The following is a 22,563-nucleotide window of genomic DNA, read 5'->3' as shown; positions in this document are numbered from 1 at the left end:
CAGGAACCCGCAGGTAGCCGCGGTACATTGTGGGAGAGCAGAAGAATGGCGGCGCCCATAAGGCAGTCTCTGTTTGGGGTGGCGAAGGGCTGGTGGCGGTTCGAGGGGCTCTGGGCCGGTAGCCTGGGTTCTCGCAGCCTAGCCCTTGCGGCTGCACCCTCGATCAGCGGGTCTCCATGGCGTCTTTTGGGCGCGGTGTGCCTGCAGCGGCCACCGCTGGTCTCGAAGCCGCTGACCCCATTGCAGGAAGAGATGGCGGCTCTATTACAGCAGGTAGGATTGAAGTGCGGCTAGCGGCTTCAAGGTGCTGTTGGGGAACCAAGAGGAGCACGTGGGCCAGGGTTCGATCCCGTCTCCGGCACCAGTCTCAGTGACCTTGAGCAAGTCACTTCACCTCTCTGAACTTCAGCGTACTCAACCTGCGCAACGGTATCTACCTTACTGGGTTGGTTTGGTACATAGGTGTTCAGTAAAAGTTTGTTTTCATTGGGATTTTTTGTTGTCACGCCAGGCAACTCTGTAGAGTTGCTTTTCTTTCTCACTGAGTATGGTAGGTATGCGGTGCTGAACAAGACGGCTTAGTTCCTATCGCAGGTAGTCTGAATGTCTGAAATTTATAGAGTCTGATGTGGTGTTTTAGGAGAATATAATGGGCACACATATAAGATGACTGTGATAAAGTTTGTGTGTGAGGGGCAAGTGAGGAAACGGGCAAATACTCAGTGTGGGGGCTTTGAGGGGCTTAAATCCCCACAGACGGTGATTGAAGGTTGTTTCCTTAGAATCTGAGATGTTTTTCGTGTTGGCTGCTGGGAGCTCTAAACTTCACTTCCTGGTTTTTACTTGGCTCATTAACTTATTCTGCAAATAGTTGATTAATCATTTTATAGGTAGTCATTTATCGCCTATTTTGTATAGACACTGTGCTAAGTGCTAGGGACCAGTAAGACAGATAAGCCTTTGGTTCTCAGAGTGTTCAGTCTAGGGGAGGTGGGCGGGTCAATACAGTCACATGACTGTATAACTGCAGACCCTGGTAAGTGTAATAAAGGAAGACACAGGGTACTATAAAAGATTTTAACCGGGACATCTAATTTGATTTTGTGGCTGGTGTCAAGAAATACCCTTCAAAGAATGTGGTATTTAAATTGAAATCTGAAGGATGCATAGCAATCTCCTAGGAGAAGAGCATGAAGGAAAACATTCTAGGAAGAGGGAACAGCATCTGTAAACTCCCTGAGGAGTTTGGTGAGATCAAGGGCTGACAGGGCTAGAGTGTGGTTAAGTGGGCAGGCGGCGCCCATCCTAGTTCTCTGTTCTTTGTAGCAGCTTGACCTCCAACCACATTCTAACATTTTAGCAAATGTAACTCGAGCCCAAAGTGCAGATGACTGTTTTTCTTTCTTTTTATTTTCCTGTGGTGTTTTAATTGTATGTCTGGTTATGCTGGGTGGTATGTCAAGTGTGCTATAGCTCTGTTTTCTATTCTTGCCTGTGTTTTGTTTTGTTTTTTTTGTCCTTTTAATTTTCTCAGATTGAAGTAGAGAGAAGTTTGTATTCAGACCATGAGCTTCGTGCTTTAGATGAAGCCCAGCAACTGGCAAAGAAGAAAGCGGACTTATATGATGAAGAAGGAGATGAACGGAATATACTGCTGGTGCAGGATTTGGAAGATGCATGGGAGCAGAAGTTCCTACAGTTCAAACCTGGAGCTCGTATAACAGGTTTGTGGTCAGTTTAGGCCAGCAAGAGAAAAGGAAAAGGGGGGCATTTTGGTTTTCAGACAGAGGACATTTGCTTAGCCCCTGCTTTGTATTTTAAGTGGCAAATGGTTGCAAAACTTCTTTCAGGTGGGAGAAAAAGAAAGTCTTTCCCCTGCTCCTCATTTCCAGCTGAATAGAATTTTTAAAGGCCGGTGTTATTTTTGAGTGGGAGGTAAGGGTGTTGGGATAACCTGTTCTTTCTCAGTTAAATTTCATGAATGTATCTGAGTTTACTTCCTAGTGTGGGGGTGAGAGTAGGGGGAAGCAAGCCTTTCCCACTAGTTTTCTGCGTGTCATCTGAAATCTCTCCCAAAGCAGAGGATTGAGTTCTCTTATCTCAGATGAAGACGGAAGAACAGAGAAAGTGGGGCCAAGTTAAGTCAGTAATAGTGTCAAAACGAGTGAAGTCGTAGTGTTTGAAGTAGTGTGGGTATAGCTTCTTTTCCAAAGGCTCAAAGTACCTACACAAGGTAGTGCTCTTCAAAGGAGAAGTTCAGCTTTTGGTTTTCTCTTCTTACATTGTAGTTTTCTTAAGATTGTGAGACTCTACCCTGAAAGAGGTCTGAATTAGAGAGATGGGTCAGGGTCGTAATTTGATTTTAAGATGGTAGAGGTTGTAGCTCTACCTTAAAGGAAGACTGTAAAACTGTGCTCCTTGGTTCTGGCAGATCACAGTGTTTTTGTCTTCTCTGGTCCCCTTTTCTTCATAGAAGCCGATAAAAAGAATGACCAAACTTCACTGAACCGGAAGCTAGATAGGAACCTTGTTCTGTTGGTCAAAGAGAAGCTTGGAGACCAGGATGTTTGGATGCTTCCCCAGGCAGAGTGGCAGCCCGGGGAGACCCTCCGGGGAACAGCGGAACGAACCCTGGCCACGCTCTCAGGTGAGTTCTCTGCCTTTCTCCGAACCTCACAAGACTCCTTTCACACTCAGCCGTGGAATTTGCAGACAGGCTTGTGATGATGGCTGGAAGGATTGGAGGTGGGTCGTTAATGGAACTTTGATATCTATAAAAATTTCACCTAGAAAAAATTTTAGGTCAGGTGGGAGTCTTTGTCCCACTGAGATTTTTAAATTTTCTTTTCTTTCTCTCTCTTTCTTTCTTTCTTTCTTTCTTTCTCTCTTTCTCTCTTTCTCTCTTTCTCTCTTTCTCTCTTTCTTTCTTTTTCTTTGTTTCTTTCTTATATAGCACATGGGTCTTATTGATGGTAGAAAAAATAATTCTTTCACTTATAAAAAATATGTGTTTTATTGAACTCTGTATTTTTTTCCCATCCTTTGTGTGGGTTGAGTCCCCCCCCCGCCCCTTAATCTACTTTTTCATTCACCAAGTAATAATATCCACCACAGCGGCTGCTGCTTCTGAAAGGAAAGCAGGAGGTCTGTCAACAGGTTTTGATCTGGAAGTTGTAGTCAGTGGCTTCTTTCTTCATGAAGACTCTGCTTGGTCTTAGTTCCAAGCTCGGGGAGGTTGGCGAAGCTGCTGGATTGGTTGAAGAGATCCTCTTGTTGGGTCTTTACCTCCTGTGCAGAACTAAAGAGTGTGGTTTTAGGTCCTTCCTCCTCCCGTGCCTCTCTTTGAGCAGGTCACTGCTGCTTAGGGGCCCTTCGTGGCTGCCTCACTGAGCAGCTGCTGTCGTACGTGAAGGATGGAGAGCTTCAGTTTCTGCTCAGTCAGCCGTGTCTTCCCGACAAAGTACAGAACTTTCACTTCCAGGTTTCCACAGTTTTGCATATTCCATAGGAATAGATGATTCTAGTTCCTTTTCGGGTTAATTGGGCCACATCTTCCCTTGAGCCCGTGATTGTAAGATATTTCATTGTCTTGGGTAGCCATCGCGGGTCCTGCTGACTCCATGGGTCCCACTTACCTTCCCGTTAGTGGCATTTCTGTCTCTGGCAGAACTAACCGTTCAGACAGGATTCCCAACCATCAGCATTTACAGTAAAATGTTTTTCAGTTTCTACACCACTGAAAGCTTCGTTATTTATTGTTCGTAAAAATGATCAAGATTTGCTGTTTGGTTTTATCTTTTCTCACGTTTTTGATTACTTTAATCTATGGATTACTTGAGGAAGTGGATTTTATTTCACCTCTGCATAGGATGGATCTTTTCCTGATCTGCTCTGCATAGAGTTACCCTTTTTAATTTTTTTAAAGCGACATACTGTACTGAGAACTTGAAAGTGTGTTTAGTTCTTTCATATATGGAATACGACCCGTCACTCCTGATTTCTTTTTAGCCCATACTTCAGGTGCTGAAGAAGTACTTGGTGTCTCAGAACATCTCTGTCTAGGTGATCCACTGCCTTCTCAAACCGATTTTGAGTTTTGAGTCTCTCTTTGAAAAGGAGGACATTTTTCATTTCTCGGCTGTCTGGTGTCATTTTGAGGAAGACATCTTGGTGACTCAGTATTCCACGCTCTGTTATCCCCGATAAAGCTCTTTCTGCTCTGATTTAAGTTCTGCCCCAGGGCCCAGTGCGGGCAGCCAACTGGAAGGTGCCTGCTAGACTTTCTATGAAAGAGGCTTATTTGCTTATCTTAAAATGGTTGGCTTGAGGGGCAAGCATTCAGTTTAGCACACATCTCGGGGTCTGCTACAATACTGTCCGGGAAGGCAGGCTGGCAGGCGCCATTCCCATGCTCTCCCTGTCCCTTGCTGAGATTGAGAAATCAGTGTGTACTCTCAAAATTGACAGTCCTACCCCTCTCGGCCTGTGCCTCTTGTCCCCGCGGCCTTGCTTACTGGCCTGACAACGCATTTACCCAACTAGGAACCTCAGGATCTCTTGACCTCATTCTGACATCCTGAAGTTCTCAAGTCCCTCCTGGTCTGTTCTAAATATTTCTTTTTTTATTCCCACAGCATTAGCTATCACCCTTTTGTCAGATTAGGTTTTCTCATCCTTGGCACTGTTGACATGTGGGGCCACGTAATTCTTTGTGGGGGCTGACCTGAGCATGGTGGGATGGCCGGCTGCATCTCCGGCCTGTGCCCACTAGGTAACAGTGGCGCTGGCCCATCTCCACTCCCCCTAGTGTAACAACCAAAATTATCCCTAGACATTGCCAGATACTGCCTGGGAAGTGAAGTCACAGTGGTTGAGAACCACGGTGCTGGACCTTTGAAGTAGGTGCCAAATAAGTTCCCTTTTGCCTTCATGTCGTGCCCCTCCGTGCTGCCGGAGTGAGTTTTCAGACACATCCCCTGTCGCGTCTCTGCCTAAAGGGTTTCCCATAGAAGTTCAGGGTTTCGAGCACGGCCTACAAATCTGTTTGCTCTGGTCCTGAGCTTGCCAGTCTTCCGTCTCTCCGCACACTGATGCATAGTCCGAGTTCAACCGAGCAGACCTTCTGCATTCCTCCAGTAACGTGGTCATTCGTCTGTCTCTTGTGGCGTGCTGGCCTCTGACGGGAACGCTTTGCTCCTCCCTGGTCTGACGACTCTGATTTGAAGACTCAGCTTGTCCGTTATACATTCTGTGCTGGAACCTTCTCCAAGCCTCCAGGTAGACAGAGCTACTCCTCCCTCTAAGTTCCCGTAGCATTTGTGTGTGCATTTATTCACCTTCTGCAACGAACGTTTACTCTGAGCCTCCCATTTGCTGGACACCGTGCAGGCAGTGGGGTCACAGATGAACAGGACGCCGCCCTGCTCCGTGGGAGCTCACGTTCCAGGGCAGAACACCTCTTGCACTTACTGCAGTGCCCCGTAATCGGTGTTTGGCACATTTCTCCTCCCAGCTAGAATGCTGACTCCCTTGGAGGTCCAGACAGCATCTGTTCCTCCCCATCGTCCCAGCTCTCGGCAAAGTGCCTGGCTCACTGTAGTGCTCGCGGAACGTTTATTGGGCATGTAGATTTGGCAGATCAATGCTGCTCCGTTGGCCCCGTCACCAGCACAAGCGCCTGCTAACAGAGCAGCGGCCGCTGTGTGCCCTCTTGCTCCTTGCCCACAAGGGGCCTGTGTGGCCTGCGAGAGCGGGAGCGAGACAGGGTGGAGTGGGTGGGGACCTTCCCCGCGCTCCTGTGGCCTCTGCTGTCCCCTAGGAGGTGGCGTCTGGGTTTCTCACCGGGATCACCGTTCAGATGCTCAGCTTCCCTCACACACATGACGGACGCTCCGTTCTCCCTCCACGTGTGCCACGTGGAAAGGGTTTCTACCGCGGAACCCAGTGTCCTTGTAATGTTCCCGCTGTAATAAATAGATGTGAATGGAAAGCTGCGAAAGAGATTTTGACATTAAACAGGAGCATAACAAATAAAACGTGTTCGTTTATTGCGGAGTTATTAAAACGGCAAATAATAGAAGATAATTAAAATGGCAAAGAAGAACTCAAGAAATGTAAAAATGTGTATATGTACATCTGTGTGTGTGTGTAAGAGTCCATTTATTTCCTCCCCGTTGGCACCTGTCTTCCTAAGTCCTGCAAGATGGAATTCCTCGAGGTGGAATTAATGGTCAGGGAGGGACACATTGACGTTTTCCATGGGTCTTGCCCACTTGTCCTGCAGAATGTACATACCGTTGGGCATTTTCAGGAGTGGCATAGAGAAGTGCGCATTTGTCTCAACCCCACCGACACATGGACGAGTCTTTTTAATTTTTGCCTGTCCAAGTCACTACAAAATGATCTCTTTTGGATTCCCATTTTCCTGATTGTTAGTGAGATTGACCATATTTTCATGTGTTTATTGGCTACGTGTATTTCTTTGTGATTCTTTGCTCCGTTTGTAATGAACTGTTCCTTTTTTCATCTTGATTTAACTGTATTTTTTAACCCTTTTTTCCAGATAATAGAAAAATAGAAAAATAGAGAATAGAAAAAAATAGAAAAATAGAAAAAATTTTCCACATAATAAAAAAATAGGAAAATAGAAAAATATTCAGTGAAATAAGTAGAAAATTCAGGAAAGTATAAAGAAACTTGCCAGTGTAATTCCACCACTCACAGATACGTTCTGCTGGCATTTTGTGTTATAGGTGAGCTCACATATCAGTTCCTCCTCTGATGCCAATAGTATTTTTGTTTTGGTTCTGTTTTTGTTTTTGATAGTATTGAGAGACGCAGTTTGTTATATATGGTGAAAAAAATGATCAAAATAGTATTTAGCGAATGTAAGATAGGGTGAGAAGTGATTTTCCTGTTTCAGAGGCATCTCTCATTAACAGTTTCTGGTGTATTCTTTTATTTTTTATTTATTTAATTTTTTGGCATATCTTTTTTTTCTTTTTTTGGTATATCTTTTTAGAAATTACAAGCACATACATACTTCATCTGTTTTTTTCTCCCCCATATGGAGCCCGGTTACATACCTTCGTTTCTCTTCTGTGCGGCATTTAAGCATCTCTCTGTATCAGCGTGTGAAGCCATACCTTAACGCTTCTGACGCCAGCATAGATCTTATAATATGTGTGTGCTGCAGTTCACCTGTCTGTTGCTTTTACAAATAAGCTGTAATGAGTGTCCTTGTGTACTCATCTTCGCTTACACAGGCAGAGAAACATATCTGGGAGGCTCAGGTTCTAGAAGCAGAGTCGCTGGTTGAAAGGGTTCGCAGAATTAAAACTGGTGACTCTTGCCGAAGAGGGCAGTTCATGCTAACCTCTCCCCCCGTGATGGTGTGAGAGGGCCCATTTTTCTCTTGTCCTTGACAAGCAGAGGACAGCTCAGAGTTTTGGGACTTCAGTAATAATGACATGTCTGAATTTATATTTTTTTTAATTGTTAATAAGATTGAGCATCTTTTAAGGAGTTTATAGGTCAGTGGTGTTTATTTTTTTGTGAACTCTAGGTTCATATACTTAGTTCACTTTTCTTTTAGAAAGTTTTCTTTCTAAAACTTTTTCCTCATTGATTTCTCATACTTACACCTGATGACACTCTTCCTTTGTGGAGTGTGTTGAAAATATTTTTCTTAGTGTGCCATTTTGTCTTTGACTTCTTATGCTTCGTTTTTCCTTGTTGAAAGATTTAGTTTTATGTAAATGAACACTTTTTTCTCTTACTGGTTTTTAAAATTTTGTGTCTTGGTGAGGGCTTTCCCTCTCAAAAATGATACAGAGAGTATCCCACATTTTTTCTAGTACTCTTTTGGGTGTTTTTTTTTTTTTTTTTCCTTTAATGAAAAATTTGAAAATACAAAGAAATTCAGAAAGTATTAAACATCCATGAAACCATCATCCAGAATACCCAGCCTTTTTATGAAAGTGAAATTTCTGTTGTTCCGTCTTTGATCCGTGTGATGTCCGTTTGAAGTGAGGACTGAGGTGGGTGGAATCCAGCTTTATTTTTCCTGTCTAGCGGGCGGCTTCCCAGGTGCTGGACTGATCTGTCCTTCCCCCTTCCTTTGAAATGGCTTGGTTGTGATTAACCCTTTGTTACAGATTCTAGATAACATCCAGCCATTTGTCTTTGCCTTTTAACTTTGGTTATGACGTTTTCACCCCACAGAAGTCAAATTGGGTCCTTTTTATGCTTTTCAAATGACAGTCCCCATGAAAGGCTAGTGAGCTTTGCTTTACAGATACCGAGTGACGGTGGCCATTGGCTGGGCTGAGTCTAGAAGCTTGGGGCTCTGACTCCAGCGAGTGGTCTCTGAACAGCATTGCTGACTTCAGCCCGAGAGCAGTTAGCTTCGCACACGGGATGGACCCAGTGAATCTGGAGCCCGTGAGCCCGTGGACGGAGAGTGTGAGAGCCTCCTCAGGAACCACCCTCGTCTTCACTCTCCGGGATTGCTTTACCTCAGGCTGGAAATGGCTCTCAGACCCCCGCTGACTCCGGGGAGCCGGAGTAAACAGGTGGGTCCATCCTCATCTTCCCTGTTCACCTCTCCCCTTCAGAGAACAACCTGGAAGCCAAGTTCCTGGGAAATGCCCCCTGTGGCCACTACAAGTTCAAGTTCCCTCAAGCAATGCGGACAGAGAGTAGCCTCGGGGCCAAAGTATTCTTCTTCAAAGCACTGCTAGTGACTGGAGACTTCTCCCAGACCAGGAAGAAGGGCCAGCATGTCTGGGTCTGTAAGGAGGAGCTGGGCGACTATTTGAAACCCAAGTACCTGGCCCAGGTTAGGAGATTTCTCTTGGACCTCTGATGGGTGGCGCGGCCTGTGGACATTATGTGCTTGTCCCATCTTTGTAGGGAACAGCACGCAGCCAACTAAATGCAGAGAAATAAATGAGTTTATAATCGTGTGGGTCTCGGCTGATTTGTTCTTTAAGGATGACTGGCTTTTCCCCGTGCAGAGAGAGCGGTCTCTTAGGGTGTCTCTCCCTTGTTTCCAAGCTGATAGTTGAGTGTTGCATTGCCTCACACTGAATCAGCTTCCTGGATGCAGAGAGAACTGAGGGAAATGAATTGACCTTCTAAAAGCCCTGAGTTCTGTGAAAGCTCCGAGGCTCATGCAAAGAAACTAGTTCTATGCAGTTCCTTAGTCATGAACCATTTTGTATTTTCCTCCCTTTGTACTTGACATGAAAGTGTATCAGCCTAGCCTAGGAAATTATTTCTTCCTTTTTTCATCTCTTTTTTTTTTTTTTAAAAGATTTTATTTTTATGAGAGAAAGAGAGAGCATGCATGTCAAAGTGCGGGGCGTTGAGGAGGGAGAGGGAGAAGCAGATTGCCCTCTGAGCAGGGACCCCTGTGTGGGGCTCCGTCCCAGGACCCCGAGATCATGACCTGAGCCAAAGGCAGATGCTTAACCCACTGAGCCATCCAGGTGCTTCCTTTTCTTCTCTTTTCTTTCTTTCTTTTTTTTTTTTTTTTTCTTTTTAAGCATTTAGTCCTATCTGTTTTGAAACAGTTGTGTGAAATAAGCAGGGTCCGATTGTCCTCTCCATTTTACAAATGGGGGAGTCATGGCCAGATGGGAACTTGGCTAAGAGTCTTACATCACTCATGGTACAGGAGGAGAAGGCTGATTTCTCGCTTCTGGGCTGGGGCTCTTGATTCCTCCGTGTATTGCTGGAGTCATCAGTGGTCCCAGTGCCTGGCGCGGAAGGCACTCAGTGAACATTTGCTAAAAGAGTGGAAGGGAGGGAGAGTCTGAGGCATGCCTCCGTCTGCGTCTTTGCTGGATGGTGGTTCTGGTAGCACGGCTGCGTCCTGGATCCCAGCTTCCTGGTTTCCACTCGGCTGGCCTATGTGACGGAAGCTGGTGAAATGGAATTTCTGTTTCTGCTTCAGAAGTAGCTTTGTGTTCTCACTCAGGGTCGGGGAAGTTGCTTTCTGTGATCAAAATTGAGGTTCCTGGTCCTGATACTCCCTGCTTCCCCTGTACCTGCTCATTGCAGAGGGGGGACGTCCCCGAGCTGCGGCTTGCTGATTTCACGGGCAGTCGGGCTGCCCTGGGAATGCAACATGGGTCCAAGGAGACGGCAGACGTAGGACCAGGAGTACATTTCTCTTTCTGGGTTTTGGATGAGTCGTAGACGTGAAGTATAGTGTGTATTTGCCTCAAGGACCTCCAGTCTAGAAGAGAAGGAGTCATCAGAGTGAGGTGGAGACTATTTTCAAGACTGATACTGTGATATATAGTAAGAAATATATATTTGGTCTCTGCACAAAACTCCTAAAGCCTGTGGAATTCCCGTGCTGAGAGCAATCAGGGTGTCTTTCGTTACGTTAACGAGGTGAGTTTTAGAAAGCCCCTTGGTAACCTAAGGATGGGGGCTGGGTGCCAGGAAAGCCAACCTTGACTCAAGGACTCAAGTCCAACCCCCTGATCTGGGAGGGGAGAGGCTAAAGATTGAGTTCAATCACCAGTGGCCAATGATGGAATCAGTCTTGCCATGAAATGAAGCCTTCATAAAAATCCAAAAGGATTGGGTGTTCAGAGAGTTTCTGGAGTTGGTGACCCCTTGGAGATTTGGGGAGAGTGTCACGCTCCAAGACAGCATGGAAGCTCTGCACCCCCCCGCCCCCACCCCCCACTTTGCCCTGTGGATCTCTTCCATCTGGCTGTTCCTGAGTTAGGTCCTTTTATAATAACCTAGTATTCTAGTAAGTACTATGTTTCTCTGAGTTCTGTGAGCCATTCTAGCAAAGTAATTGAACCCTAGTTGGAGGGGGGTTGTTGTCCTTGGAACTTTGTGATTGAACCTCTTGTTCAGAAGCACAGGTTCCTGGACAGGTGATTGGCTGGGGGTGCAGGGCGTGGGGGGTTGTCTTGTAGGACTGAGCCCTAAACTTGTTAGATCTGAGGCTCTCTCCAGGTAGATGGTGTCAGGATTGAGCTGAATTATAGGACAGCCAGCTAGTGTCTGAGAATTTCTTTGCGTGTGGGAAGAACTCACACATTGGAATTGGTACCAGAATCTTAATGACTCTTTTTAAGATGCTTTGGGTATAAAGTTGTTTCTTTAATGGGAAATAACATATACAATTGGTAAAGAGAGAAATGGTGTCAGGATAACCAGAAATTAAGTTAGTTCCTGTAACATTTTCCCCAGAACATTAATATTTTGAAGTGATCAGGGACCGGATTGAATTACCTTAAGAAAAAAAGCCGCACATTTTATAGAAGTGCCTTCCTTTATTACGAATAGTGGCTGGTTTAGTAGCTTCAAAAATCACTATTAGCGTCTCCACTGTGTTAGGCTGTCTAGGGAAATGGAGTGGAAAGACAGATGCTGGGAAGGCACCACCCTCCCCTTTGTTTTACAGAATTGATGAAGAAGGTCTCTTCCTGGATCACGTTTTTTATTTTGATGGAACTAGTCACTGCGTGTCAGGAAGAAGTGTGAGCCCCAGGAGTAGAGGCACAAGGACCAGTACGCATGGCCAGTGGGAGCTTAACTGCAGTTCTGTCGCTGGGCTTGGTTCTGTTTTATTTGTGCTCTGGCCTCAAAATCCCATAGTTTCTGTATGGTCTGCCCTAACCCCCTTTTCCCAGAAGCCTTGCTATTTTTGCAGTGTGATTTTACAGAATGCAGTCTTGTTTGGCATTAGGGTCAAAGTGACTGAATATTGCTGAATGCCAGCCCGAATCTTCCACTGGCTGCCAAACATGACCAAGAGCTTGTTTCCTAGTGTATCCTCTGGGAGAAGATCACCAGGAACCAAGAGGTGATGTTCTCTGTGTTTCAGGGGATGGGCACCTTCCAAGAAGATGGTGGGAGGAAGAAAGAGTAAGTTGTGAAAGGTGGGAATTAGGAGTTGCGGTTTGAGGTATGCTGGTGCACCCTCAGAAGAAAATGCCAGTGTGTGTGTGTGTGTGTGTGTGTGTGTGTGTGTGTGTAAGACACGTAAAACAGACTACCCAGCTCACTAGAAGCTTCCTCTCAAAGTTTAGCTCCCTCCTGGTCCCTGCCTTCCCAAGTGATTTCTAGTCACTTTTATTTTTTACCTTTGCTGGTACTATGGGAAAAAATATCACCATTCTTTCGGACTTGTTTTCCTGGTAACTTCGCCTCAAGAGTACCTCCTGGTGTGCCTTTTCTGTACCATGTACATGCTTCTAGACTTAGCACTTTACAAGACAATGAGTTCTTTGGCTCCCACACCTAAAACTTCCAGATCCTAGGGAAGAGCCTGCCTCAGTGGCCACACTTTAAAAAAAATCCCCCTGGGGCACCTGGGTGGCTCAGTGGGTTAAAGCCTCTGCCTTCGGCTCCGGTCATGATCCCAGGGTTCTGGGATCGAGCCCCGCATCGGGCTCTCTGCTCAGCAGGGAGCCTGCTTCCTCCTCTCTCTCTGCCTGCCTCTCTGCCTACTTGTGATCTCTCTCTTCAAATAAATAAATAAATAAATAAAAATCCCCCTGAGCACTGAACTTGGGAATCAGGAAACCTGGGTTTGAATTTGTTTTATGACCCTGGGCAAGTGTCAGCCGAGAAGGCATTCACTGAAAATGGAAGCAAACAGGAGTTTTCATTGGGCATTTAGTTCTGCCATTTGGGATACCCAGTCCCAAGCCAAAACCTCACCGCGCATCCTGAAGAAGACAAGGAAGGGGCTGAGCGAAAAAGGCCAAAGGTGGCAAGGACCGCTCTCCTTCAGGGCCTCTATGCAAATCGGGGATTGAAACTAGGTTAATGCAAATGAGGGATTGAATTGGCTCTTTTCAAAGTGAAGAATGGAAATGATTCAGGGGTAGTGAATAAGGGAAGTCCAGGCCCAAGGCTTGTAGCTGGGAAGAAGTTTCTAGTTCTCTGCTGAGGGATGAGGGTGGTCCCAAGTTCCTCCACCCTTGTGGCCTCCCAATCCTATTTTAAAAGACAGACTCTAGGTAGTGGGTTGAGCCTCTGACTCTCACCCCTTGATTTTGGGTCCGGTCATGATCTCGGGGTTGTGGGATGGAGCCCCGCCTGGTGCTCTGTGCTCAGCACTAAGTCTGCTTCTCCCTTTTCCTTTTGTTCCTCCTGCCCCCATCCCCCACCCCCCCAACCCCCGCCGTGTGCATCCCTGCGCGGGCGTGCTCGTGCGCGCTCTCTCTCTCTCGCAAATAAATGAAATCTTCAGAGAAATAAAAGACATTCTCTGAACTAGGCTTGCTAGCTCCATCCTGAAATCTTTTACACAAGTTACTAGTACTGTCCCTATTGGCTGAGCAGAGAAACAGTGCTAGGACCCCTGCCCACAGCATACGTTTCTATCTAAACCAGTAGGGCAGGCAACATTAGCCCTAGTTTATAGAGGAGAAAACAGGTTAGTTAACCTGCTTAGGGTGACTCGCTGTAAGGCGTGGGATCGGCGTTTGAACTCAGATCTGTGCACAAAGCCAGTTCTTAAGTTTTCTTAACTTTACCTTCCTCATCTGTAAGAGGAAGATGATGGTCTTTCTCAGGTAATGTGATCATTTAGTGAGAACACCTCGTGCTGCGCGTGGCTTGTTGTGAACACGGAGCAGATGTTTGCCCCTTCCCACTTATTAGGCTCCTGACTTCTCCCGAACCCACCTTGATCATCCTCACGTTTTCCAGGTGAAACCTTGTGGCAACCAAGCGTTTCTGACCTACCTGGACAGGGACACGGAAAATCGTAGATTAATGGATTCCAGCAGCCCATTTCAAAATGGGTGGGTGGCAGTTCAGTCCCCTAACCACATTCAGCTGGGTGGGCACACCACCCTGGGCCCGGCAATCCAGAGCCATTGGTAGGCGCTGGCTGGTGGAGTACTAACACCAAAACAGACTCGCGGACCCATTTACTATCCCGGAAGGGGGAAAAGCAGAGCTAAAAGGTCAGCGACCCAATTATTAAGAGCTCACAGATTACTAAGCTGCAATCACACACAGCAAGATAAAGGCTGTTTGCCTAAAATCTTGGGGCAGCCTCTGTACCCCCTTCTCTCCTGTATTTCCTAGAAGTCTGGGTGATAGCCAGTCCCCGCGGGCTATCAGTCACCCCCCACCTGCCTTGGAATGTCCGTGCTGAGGCCCACGGAAGGGAAGGGGGGGAACTGCTCTTCTTGCTTCCAGGAGAGATGTCCAGAATAGACAGGCTCAGAGGTGGGTCCAGGCGCTGAGTCACTGCCTCAGCTGAGGGCCTGGCACTGCGGGTTACAGATGGCCAGGGAGGGCATTACTAGTCCAGAGCAAGGAATAGGTGCGTGTGCATGTACGCTCACGTGCCAGCTACCCTGACCCAAGTCAAGTGCGCTCGTGCCAGCTACCCTGACCCAAGTCATCCTCAGATGGGCCAGAGGAGCCAGCAGCAGGTTTGCCTGAGATTGGGAAGTACAGACACAACATTAATTGCCGAAGAATCAGGTACCCAGGCCCGGAGAAGCTGCTGGGTGGCAGGAGAAGGGACTGAGGTGGAGGGCGAGACCCCGGGGTTCTCCTTTGGCCCAGCAGGGGGAAAACGGCCCTAACAGACGCGGACCGTGGAGGAGAACAGGACTGGTAGACAAAACTGGGGACATGCTGGGACTACAGGGTTTGGGTCCTCCAGGACACCTCTAGGTCAGGAACACTTGGGGTAGACGGCTGAGAAGAGAGAGGACCCTCACACCCCCCCCTCCGCCAAGCAGCGGGGTGGGGGTGGAGAGGGCTGGGGTGGGGCTTCAGCATCCAGGTGGGTTGGATCTTATGCACGAGTACCACAAGGTGGCAGAATTTGCTTGACAACCACTTTGTCCCTTGCAATCTCACAGCGTCTGGCCTTAGGCCACCGCCTTGGAGAGATTCCCTGCTTAGGCTCTGCAGAACCCCCGGTGCCACGTCCCCTGGGATCAAGGGGCAGCCTGAGCCGACGTGCCACCGGCCAGCACAGGTGTGGGCTATGTGCACATCCTCTGCTTCACCTGGTTCTCTGGGCGGCCCTACATTTTGGTCAACAGACAAGTTCGGGGAAGTAAAGGGACGAAGGCCTCATAGAAAATGTGTGGTGGAGCCAAGACTGAACCCGAGGCCGCCCACTGCCCCGTGCTGCCTACACAGTTGTCTCTGCATCATCGAGTTCCTGCACCTGTCACCAAGGGCCAGTCGGCTGCAGGCCCACGGGGCCCTGGAAGGGCCTGAGCCGGTGCGGTTCGGGAGCACGGGAAGGGGATTTGGAGTTGAGAACAATGAGAATGAAGAGGTAGAAGCCCGTGAACTTGGAGAATGAGTGAGTCATGGTCCCTTCCTCCAAGGGAAGTTGATCAGTCTCCTTTGGATTAGAGGCAGGAAGCTTGGAATGCAGCAGGAAGGATTTGGGGGACGACAACAGGAGAAGAATTCCTTGACATTTAGGCTTATTAAACATCACAGTGAATTCCTGAAACATTCCAGCAACCATTCAGCAAATATTTGTGGAGGAGGTGGTTTGACTGCCAAGTGCCGGGAATAAAATGTTGATGAAAATACTCCAGGCCAGCGTCGTCAATATGGGCTGAGAGTGGGGGCAGGAGACAGACCCATCAACCAGCAAAGGGCAAGTGTGCCATGCGAACGCGAGTGCTGTGCCCCCAGCCTGGTCGGGGGTTCAGGGAAGGCCTCCTGGACACATGGCTAAGCCGAGGCCTAAAGAGCAAGGAGGGGTGAGCTGGGGGAGGAGGAGGAGGAGGGAGCCTGTGCCCACAGAGGCCCGAAGCCCTGTGAGGCTAGAGTGCAGTACACGTGGGGATTATTTTACAATGTCCTGAATTTCCTTAAGAGTTGTGTTGTCTAAAGGATGATGTCCATCCTTCCATCCTTCCAACCAAGAGAATGGGTTCCATGATCTCTTATCACAGTGAAGCCACATCTTCCCTGGGGGCTAGATTCTAAAGCCGGTGCCCAAATCATGTGCAAAATTACTACTGAACTATCCTTTAGAAAGACTTCCTGGAGTTTCCTCCTCTGATAGAACCAATCATGGTTGGTTTGGTTTAGTACAGCCTTTTTTTTTTAAGATTTTATATTTATTTATTTATTTGTGTGTGTGTGAGAGAGAGAGAGAGAGAGAATGAGAGGGGAAAGGTCAGAGGGAGAAGCAGGCTCCTTGCTGAGCAGGGAGCCCAATGTGGGACACTATCCTGGGACTCTAGGATCATGGCCGGAGCCAAAGGCAGTCACTTAATCAACTGAGCCACCCAGGTGCCCATTTAACACAGGCTTACCCAGTGGCTTGTGTTTAAGGGCTAGGTCATATAAAATACTAGGACTCCTGTACCTGTCACCGAGGGGAAGTCGACTACAGATGTATGTACCCCAAGGAAAGGCTTAAACTGGGGCAGTTGGGACGAACACATTCAGACCCCCATTCGGTCATTAGGGGATGCGCACACAAAGACAGGCGTTCAAGATCCAAGATGGAGTTGGCTTCCCCATCCCGGGCTCATTCCAGAGCAGGAGCCCATGGGAGCAGAAGGCTCATTTATAATGGGTGGAAACGCCTGTACTGTTTACACTTTATTAGTCTCACCTTTAAAAATCCCTGAGCAGTAGTTCGAATTCTTAAGAGTCAAAGGTTTATATGATGTGATTCTATGGTATTTATCTGGTTCGCAGTTGTTTCTGTAGCTCCCTGGACACTCTCTGCAGTGGCTAATTATCAAGCAATGAAGCGTATGTTTTAACTCCTATTCCCCAAAGAGACTTGGCCTTAAGGGTGACAAATTCACACCTTTTTTTTTTTTTTTTGGTTTGTTTTTTAAGGAGAGAGACTTGGCTTTTGGCAAAGTTCTTAAGCCAGAGATGGGAGTGTGTAAGTGATTAAGTTGGGTAATTCTAGCCTCAGCCAGTAAGAACGTGGGGTGACGGTAGCAGTGATTGTAGATTTTATGTACGGTGCACACACTGGCTGAAAGCAGGTCCTAAAACTTCCCTGAGCCGTGGCTGCATCAATAAAATAAGAATTTCAACTTTTTAAAAGGTGATTGGTTGGGAGCTGTTCAGATGGAAAACTATGTTTGCTAAAAAAAAGAAATAAAAAAAAATTGATGTTTCTTATAGTCCTACCTTGTATATATCCCTCTCCGAACCCCATCCTCCTGGGCATTTTCTGTGTGTACGTGACAACGACAAGTTTTGTATACATATCTGTCCCCGACACACACACACACACACACACACACACACACACACAGCCACATTTTCTACCACGCCCATAAAGAACATTTCTGTACACTTCTTTCCTCTTATCCCCACTTCTCACCAGTCTCTCTCTCTCTCTCTCTCTCTCACACACACACACACACACACACCCTGGAACATCATGTCACACAGCTTTGAGCATTCACAGCACACACACACACCTCCTTGAACATTTCCAGCACAGCCCCCCCCCCAAGAGCTTTAAATATTCTCATCACACATACACGTACCCTTGAACGCTCACATCACACACAAACCCTCGGATGCTGGCTCCTATCACACATTTATACAAACCCTCGAAATCCATTTGATCCACACACACCCTTGAGCAGCCACACTAAAAGGCGCACAGGCACATTCTACAAACACACACACACACACACACACACACACACACACACCCTTCGCACCTGCCAGCGCGCTTGCGCATTCTGGAGCATTCACATCACGCACAGACTTGAATATTCACCTCACATGCTGTTCGGGTCACTTGCCTGTTGCTCTCAGATCCGCTCCTCACCCTTCCCCCGCGGTGCTCTGGAGCCTGCGTGTGCGCATGCGTATGCACGCGTGCATCGAGGCCGGTGCTGACCCCTGAAAATTGCATTTTCCAGGCTTCCTTGCCACTGGGTTGCAGTTGGGTTTGGCCAGTGAGAGGTACTGGTGAGGGATGGGAGGGTGGAGAAAGGGCCAGGTGTTTCTCCTCCTCCTTTGCCTAGGTGGCACTGTCCCCTCTGCGGTCCCGCCTCCCACTAGCCGCCTTCTTCTTGATTCCAGTTCCCGCAGGACCACCTCTTCCCTCGGTCCCTCCATCCCGGGGGTGGTGGTGGCCTCTACTCTGGCTCATCTCTGGGTTGTTTCACCATCCCGTTTTTGTTCATTCTTTCCAAACCCCTGTGTAAGTAGTTCCCTGGATCACGTTCCCTCTTCCTAAGCCCCTGGCACGGGCAACTTCCCCTAATTGGACCCGCCTGCCGCTTAGCACTGGAGAATATTCTCTTCCCTGACCAACAGACTTTCTTCCAACTGCGCTCGGATCTTTGTGGGATCAAATCCTCGCGCGGAGTAGGTGTTCGGTATTTGTGGAGTAAATGAGTACGGTGGCCCCTCCTCCCTGTTCCAGCATATTTTGGGGTCGCAGCTTGTGGTATTCCTGATCTGCCTGGCTCGGGGGCATCTTCACCCCCTCTGGAATGGGTCACCAATGGCAGCAGTGAGCCCAGCCTCATGGGATCCTGGTCATCCCAGCCAGAGCGCATTTGGAGAGTGGAGTGTGGACAGCCCTTGACTGAGTCATGGAAACTTTCCTGTTGCCTAAGGTGTAACCATGTTTTGCATCAGTAAGGGAGATATGGTTTCGGAAACACAGAGGAGGCTCTCAGGGTCTGAGATAAATAGGAGAGAATGGAGATCTCTCTTTCCCTCATGGTTTGGGCGCAGCTGTGCTCTGAGCACTGGCGCCCAGGTCTAAGTTCCTAGCTCAGAAACTGGCCGGGCAAGCTGCTCTTTGTTTCGGCATTCTTGCCGTGCAATCGGGAGCAACTGTTACCCAGCACTTATTCCTGTCTACAGAATGTCTAAGGAACTGTCTGATCTTGGACAAGTCAGATGCCTCGGGCGAACCTCGGCTTTCTCTTCGGCAACATTAGGAGGCTGGATTCACAATGCGGGCGGGCGGGGGCTGTCATGGGCTGGTGAGGAGGCGCCGCTGAGCAGGCAGTACCCGTGTTGTCCACAAGGGGGCTCCACACTCAAATGCACGCACAGCCCCAGACCTTCCAGGGCTAAAGCTAGGCTGCCCCAGGCTTCGGAAAGCCTGCGGTGCCCTTCCGCACAGCCTCCCTGCATCCCCATGCCTCTGAGTGGCCAACTGTCTGTTGCAAATTGAGTTAAGGCGCTGAAGGCCAATGCAAATAGGCAATAATAATGGGGAGGCAGAAGTCACCGACTAAGGCATTCACACCTTAGCCTGAGCTCATAGGATTAGGCAGAATTATGAAGAGGTTGTGGGAACTCAGGGGAGGTGAAATTTGAAAGGGAAGACAGAGATGGGGGAAAAGGTCATAATGCCAGCATCCAAACATTTTCACAGGTATTTGATTCATTTTTACTTTGAGCAGACTGTTACGCCATATCCTCTGTTGTCCAGAGTCCTACACGTGTGTGAACTTTACAACATGCTTGAGGAGGGCAGGGCCATATCGGTATTCCTAATGGACAGACTGGGGAGCCAAGAGCTGGGGAATAAAGGGTCGAGCTGGGACTTAATCCAAGTCCTCATGAGTCACAAGGGACAGCTCTGGGTATCAGGCACAGTCAGTAGGGCAGCCACCTGCCTCCGGGTGGGCTCCAGGGATCCTCTCTGGCCAGCAGCAGCTCCTAACACGGGGCAAGGAGGGGGTGCTGGCCAGATTCTCACATAACAGTGGGCGGAGCAGGTGAATTCCTTTACATTTAGGGCAATGAGGCCCAGAGGAGGGGTCTCTGGTTTTAGGTCTAACGCAGAGCCAGAGGCAAAGGTAGGAGACCCAAGGAGTCCTGCCTCCCTTCCTGGGGCGTTTGTCTAGACACCATGTGGAGTCTGCCTAGCCACAGCATGACATCCAGTTCCTTCTGGAAGGCTCTGAGAACCAAGGAACCTTCCCTCTTGTCCTCAAATTCCAGGCTCTGAGGAGCCAGCAGGGCCATGGTGACAGGCTTTCCCCAGCTGCCTGGCAGGACTCCTTGGCCTTCATGACCCCCTCCCAGGAGAGCAGGGATTACCCCCCCACCAGGGCCTGTGGAGGTAGCAAGAGCCAGGCTCTTTGCTCTGCGCAGCTTTCCCTGGGATTACAAGATAATGCATATGGAGGAACATTAGCTCATCCAAGTTTATGGATTTTGTGGAAATCAAATTGTAGTAATCTCTCTGGCCATCTGGTCTTGGCGCCGCTAGCCAGAATCTCCCAGAAACCTTCTGAGGTCTCCGTGCAGGGCTGGACAAGATTGTTGTGCCCAGCGCCAGGCCAGGATTGTCCAAGGGGTCTGGATGGGTTTCTGCACCTGGTACCTGAATGAGAAAGGCAGGACGGGCAGCGGCAGCTCCAGCAGGGCTGTGGGTGCCCGTTCATTACCAGTAACACCGCGTGTGGATGGCCCACCTGTTCGCGTCATGAAAACTCAACCTTGCGTTGTAGAAGGCATCATCAGGCACATTTCTGGGGTGCGGGGGAGGGGAATTTTCCTCAACGAGATGCCAAAGATGCCTGTCCTCTTTAAGTAATGCGGCCCCAGGAATGGAGTGTGCTTCCGAAGGCCTGGGCTTTCCCTGCCTGTGAGGAATGGACGTCAGAGTTTCTGTAGCTAGTAGTCTGGTCTCTTCATGGCCGACAGAGAGCCCATAGCTCACCGAAGTTTTTGAGGGAGGAAGAAGTGCAAAAGGACAGTGTCCTAAGGTGAGGTGCATGGACTCTCGCTCTAAAAGGTCAAGTTTTCTGTTTTGTTTTAGAGAGGGAGGTGGGGGAGAGGAGAGGGAGAGGGACAGAGAATTTTAAGCAGGCTCCACACCCAGCATGGTGCCAGACATGGGGCTCAATCTCGGGGCCCTGAGATCATGACCTGAGCTGAAATCAAGAGTGAGATGCTTAACCCACTGAGCCACCCAGGCGCCCCTAAACAATCACTCAGCGCTGCCACTTAATAGCTAAGTGGCCTTGGGCAAGTCATTTGATTTCTGTGCACCTCAGTTCCTCATCTGCAAAATGGGAATATAAAGAGGACACACTTGTGAGGCTCCTTAGTCACTTCCAGCAGTGTGCGGGCGACGAGGTGTTTGGAGGTGGTGGGCCGTGGGGCGGGAGTGCTGCTTTATAGTTCCTGCCAATCTCCATGGTGTAAACATTCCCACTGTGGTCAGTTTGGAGCCACTAAGGAATGGGAAGCGGTGCCCGCATTTGGCTCTCAAGAGTTGGTGGGAGCTCTGGCCCAGGACCACTGGTAGGATGAGGCTGTTTAATAAATACTAGACATTTTCATATTGGCTGGTAAATAGGTTCTGCCTCTGGAATCCGCCTCCTAATCTGTTAGCCCTGCCCCTTTCATCACGCTCCTCCCAGACTCCCACGGGTCCCCCTGATTTGGCCGGATCCGTTCTGAAGGGTCAAGGCTGGGCCTGACCAGTAGGAAAACCACTTGAATATCACAACTCCACAAGCAAGAGGCGCCAGGCCTGTAGGCTGAGTGACCCTGCCTTATGGACATGATGCCCCGGCCCACCACTGTCAGCTTCCTGCCCGCAGTGGCCCCCAGCACGGCCACAACACAAAGACAGAGCTCTCTGTATCTGGAGGTTGAACTGGGCAACAGGGAGTGCCCATTACCGTCAAAATCGCGTTTGCGCATGATTTGCTTAAGTGATTAAGAAATGTAATTGATAGGGGCGCCTGGGTGGCTCAGTGGGTTAAAGCCTCTGCTTTCAGCTCGGGTCATGGTCCCAGGACCCTGGGATTCGAGCCTCACATCTGGCTGGCTGCTCCGCAGGGAGCCTGCTTCCTCTTCTCTCTCTCTCTGTCTGCCTCTCTGCTTACTTGTGATCTCTGTCAAATAAATAAAGAAAATCTTAAAAAAAATGTAATCGATATGAACTGCTTCACCAGGTTGGAATGCAAATACTGTCACATTTCTTTAATTTCTCCAATTAATTGCTTGAGCAGTCTTTCTTATTCCGAAGTTCAGGATCTCTCTTTTGAGGCTTTCTGCCCCCCTTGGATTATTGGCTCAGCATGAAGGAAGGAGACCTACTTCCAAATGCCGGACAGAAAACAACCAGAGTCTGATTAGTCTGCTAGCTGGCGGTCTGGGTGGGTGGTCACTGTGGTGTCCTCGTTTAGGGCTCCCGTCTTGACCCATGTGCTAAAGTGGTTGGATCTGGGCCCAGGCAGGCAGCAGAAATGAGGGGGATGGATTGGGGATGAGCAATAGAGAGTGGTGGGGTCTGTGGTTAAGTGGCCTGTGCAGTCCCTCTGCCAACTGTGGCTGAATGTGGGCTCTGTGTTGCCAGATTTTCTCATGCTTTCAAAAGAAATGAGATATTTGTGGGGTTTTGTTTTTGAGACACACTTTATGTACAATAAGCTGCACAAGTTTTTATGATGAATGCTATACTTCCAAATTTCAATTTAATTTGATGTAATTTTTTTCCCTCATGAATAGTGCACTTTTTTATCCGAATCCCCTATTACAGCCCTCCCCCTCACCACCCCTCTGGTAACCAGCGGTTTGTTCCCTAGGAAGAGTCTGTTTCTTGGTTTG

The 22,563-nt window shown here is 48.5% G+C and overlaps 1 protein-coding gene across 1 annotated transcript; it reads left to right on the top strand.

Moving 5' to 3' along the window:
• The first annotated feature begins 22 nt into the window (after window positions 1-22).
• Window positions 23-8,966, top strand: MRPL46 (mitochondrial ribosomal protein L46). The gene is made up of 4 exons (XM_032836854.1): window positions 23-273; window positions 1,535-1,724; window positions 2,474-2,647; window positions 8,616-8,966. Exons 1-4 carry the CDS (start codon window positions 46-48, stop codon window positions 8,864-8,866), a joined length of 843 nt encoding a protein of 280 aa, XP_032692745.1. The 5' UTR covers window positions 23-45; the 3' UTR covers window positions 8,867-8,966.
• The last annotated feature ends 13,597 nt before the right edge of the window (window positions 8,967-22,563 follow it).

Source organism: Lontra canadensis, unplaced genomic scaffold (assembly GCF_010015895.1).
Source record: "Lontra canadensis isolate GAN:19392208 unplaced genomic scaffold, GSC_riverotter_1.0 scaffold94, whole genome shotgun sequence".
NCBI classification, from domain to species: Eukaryota; Metazoa; Chordata; class Mammalia; order Carnivora; family Mustelidae; genus Lontra; species Lontra canadensis.
Note: the sequence above shows the minus strand (reverse complement) of the source record. Positions and strands in the feature narration are given on the sequence as shown.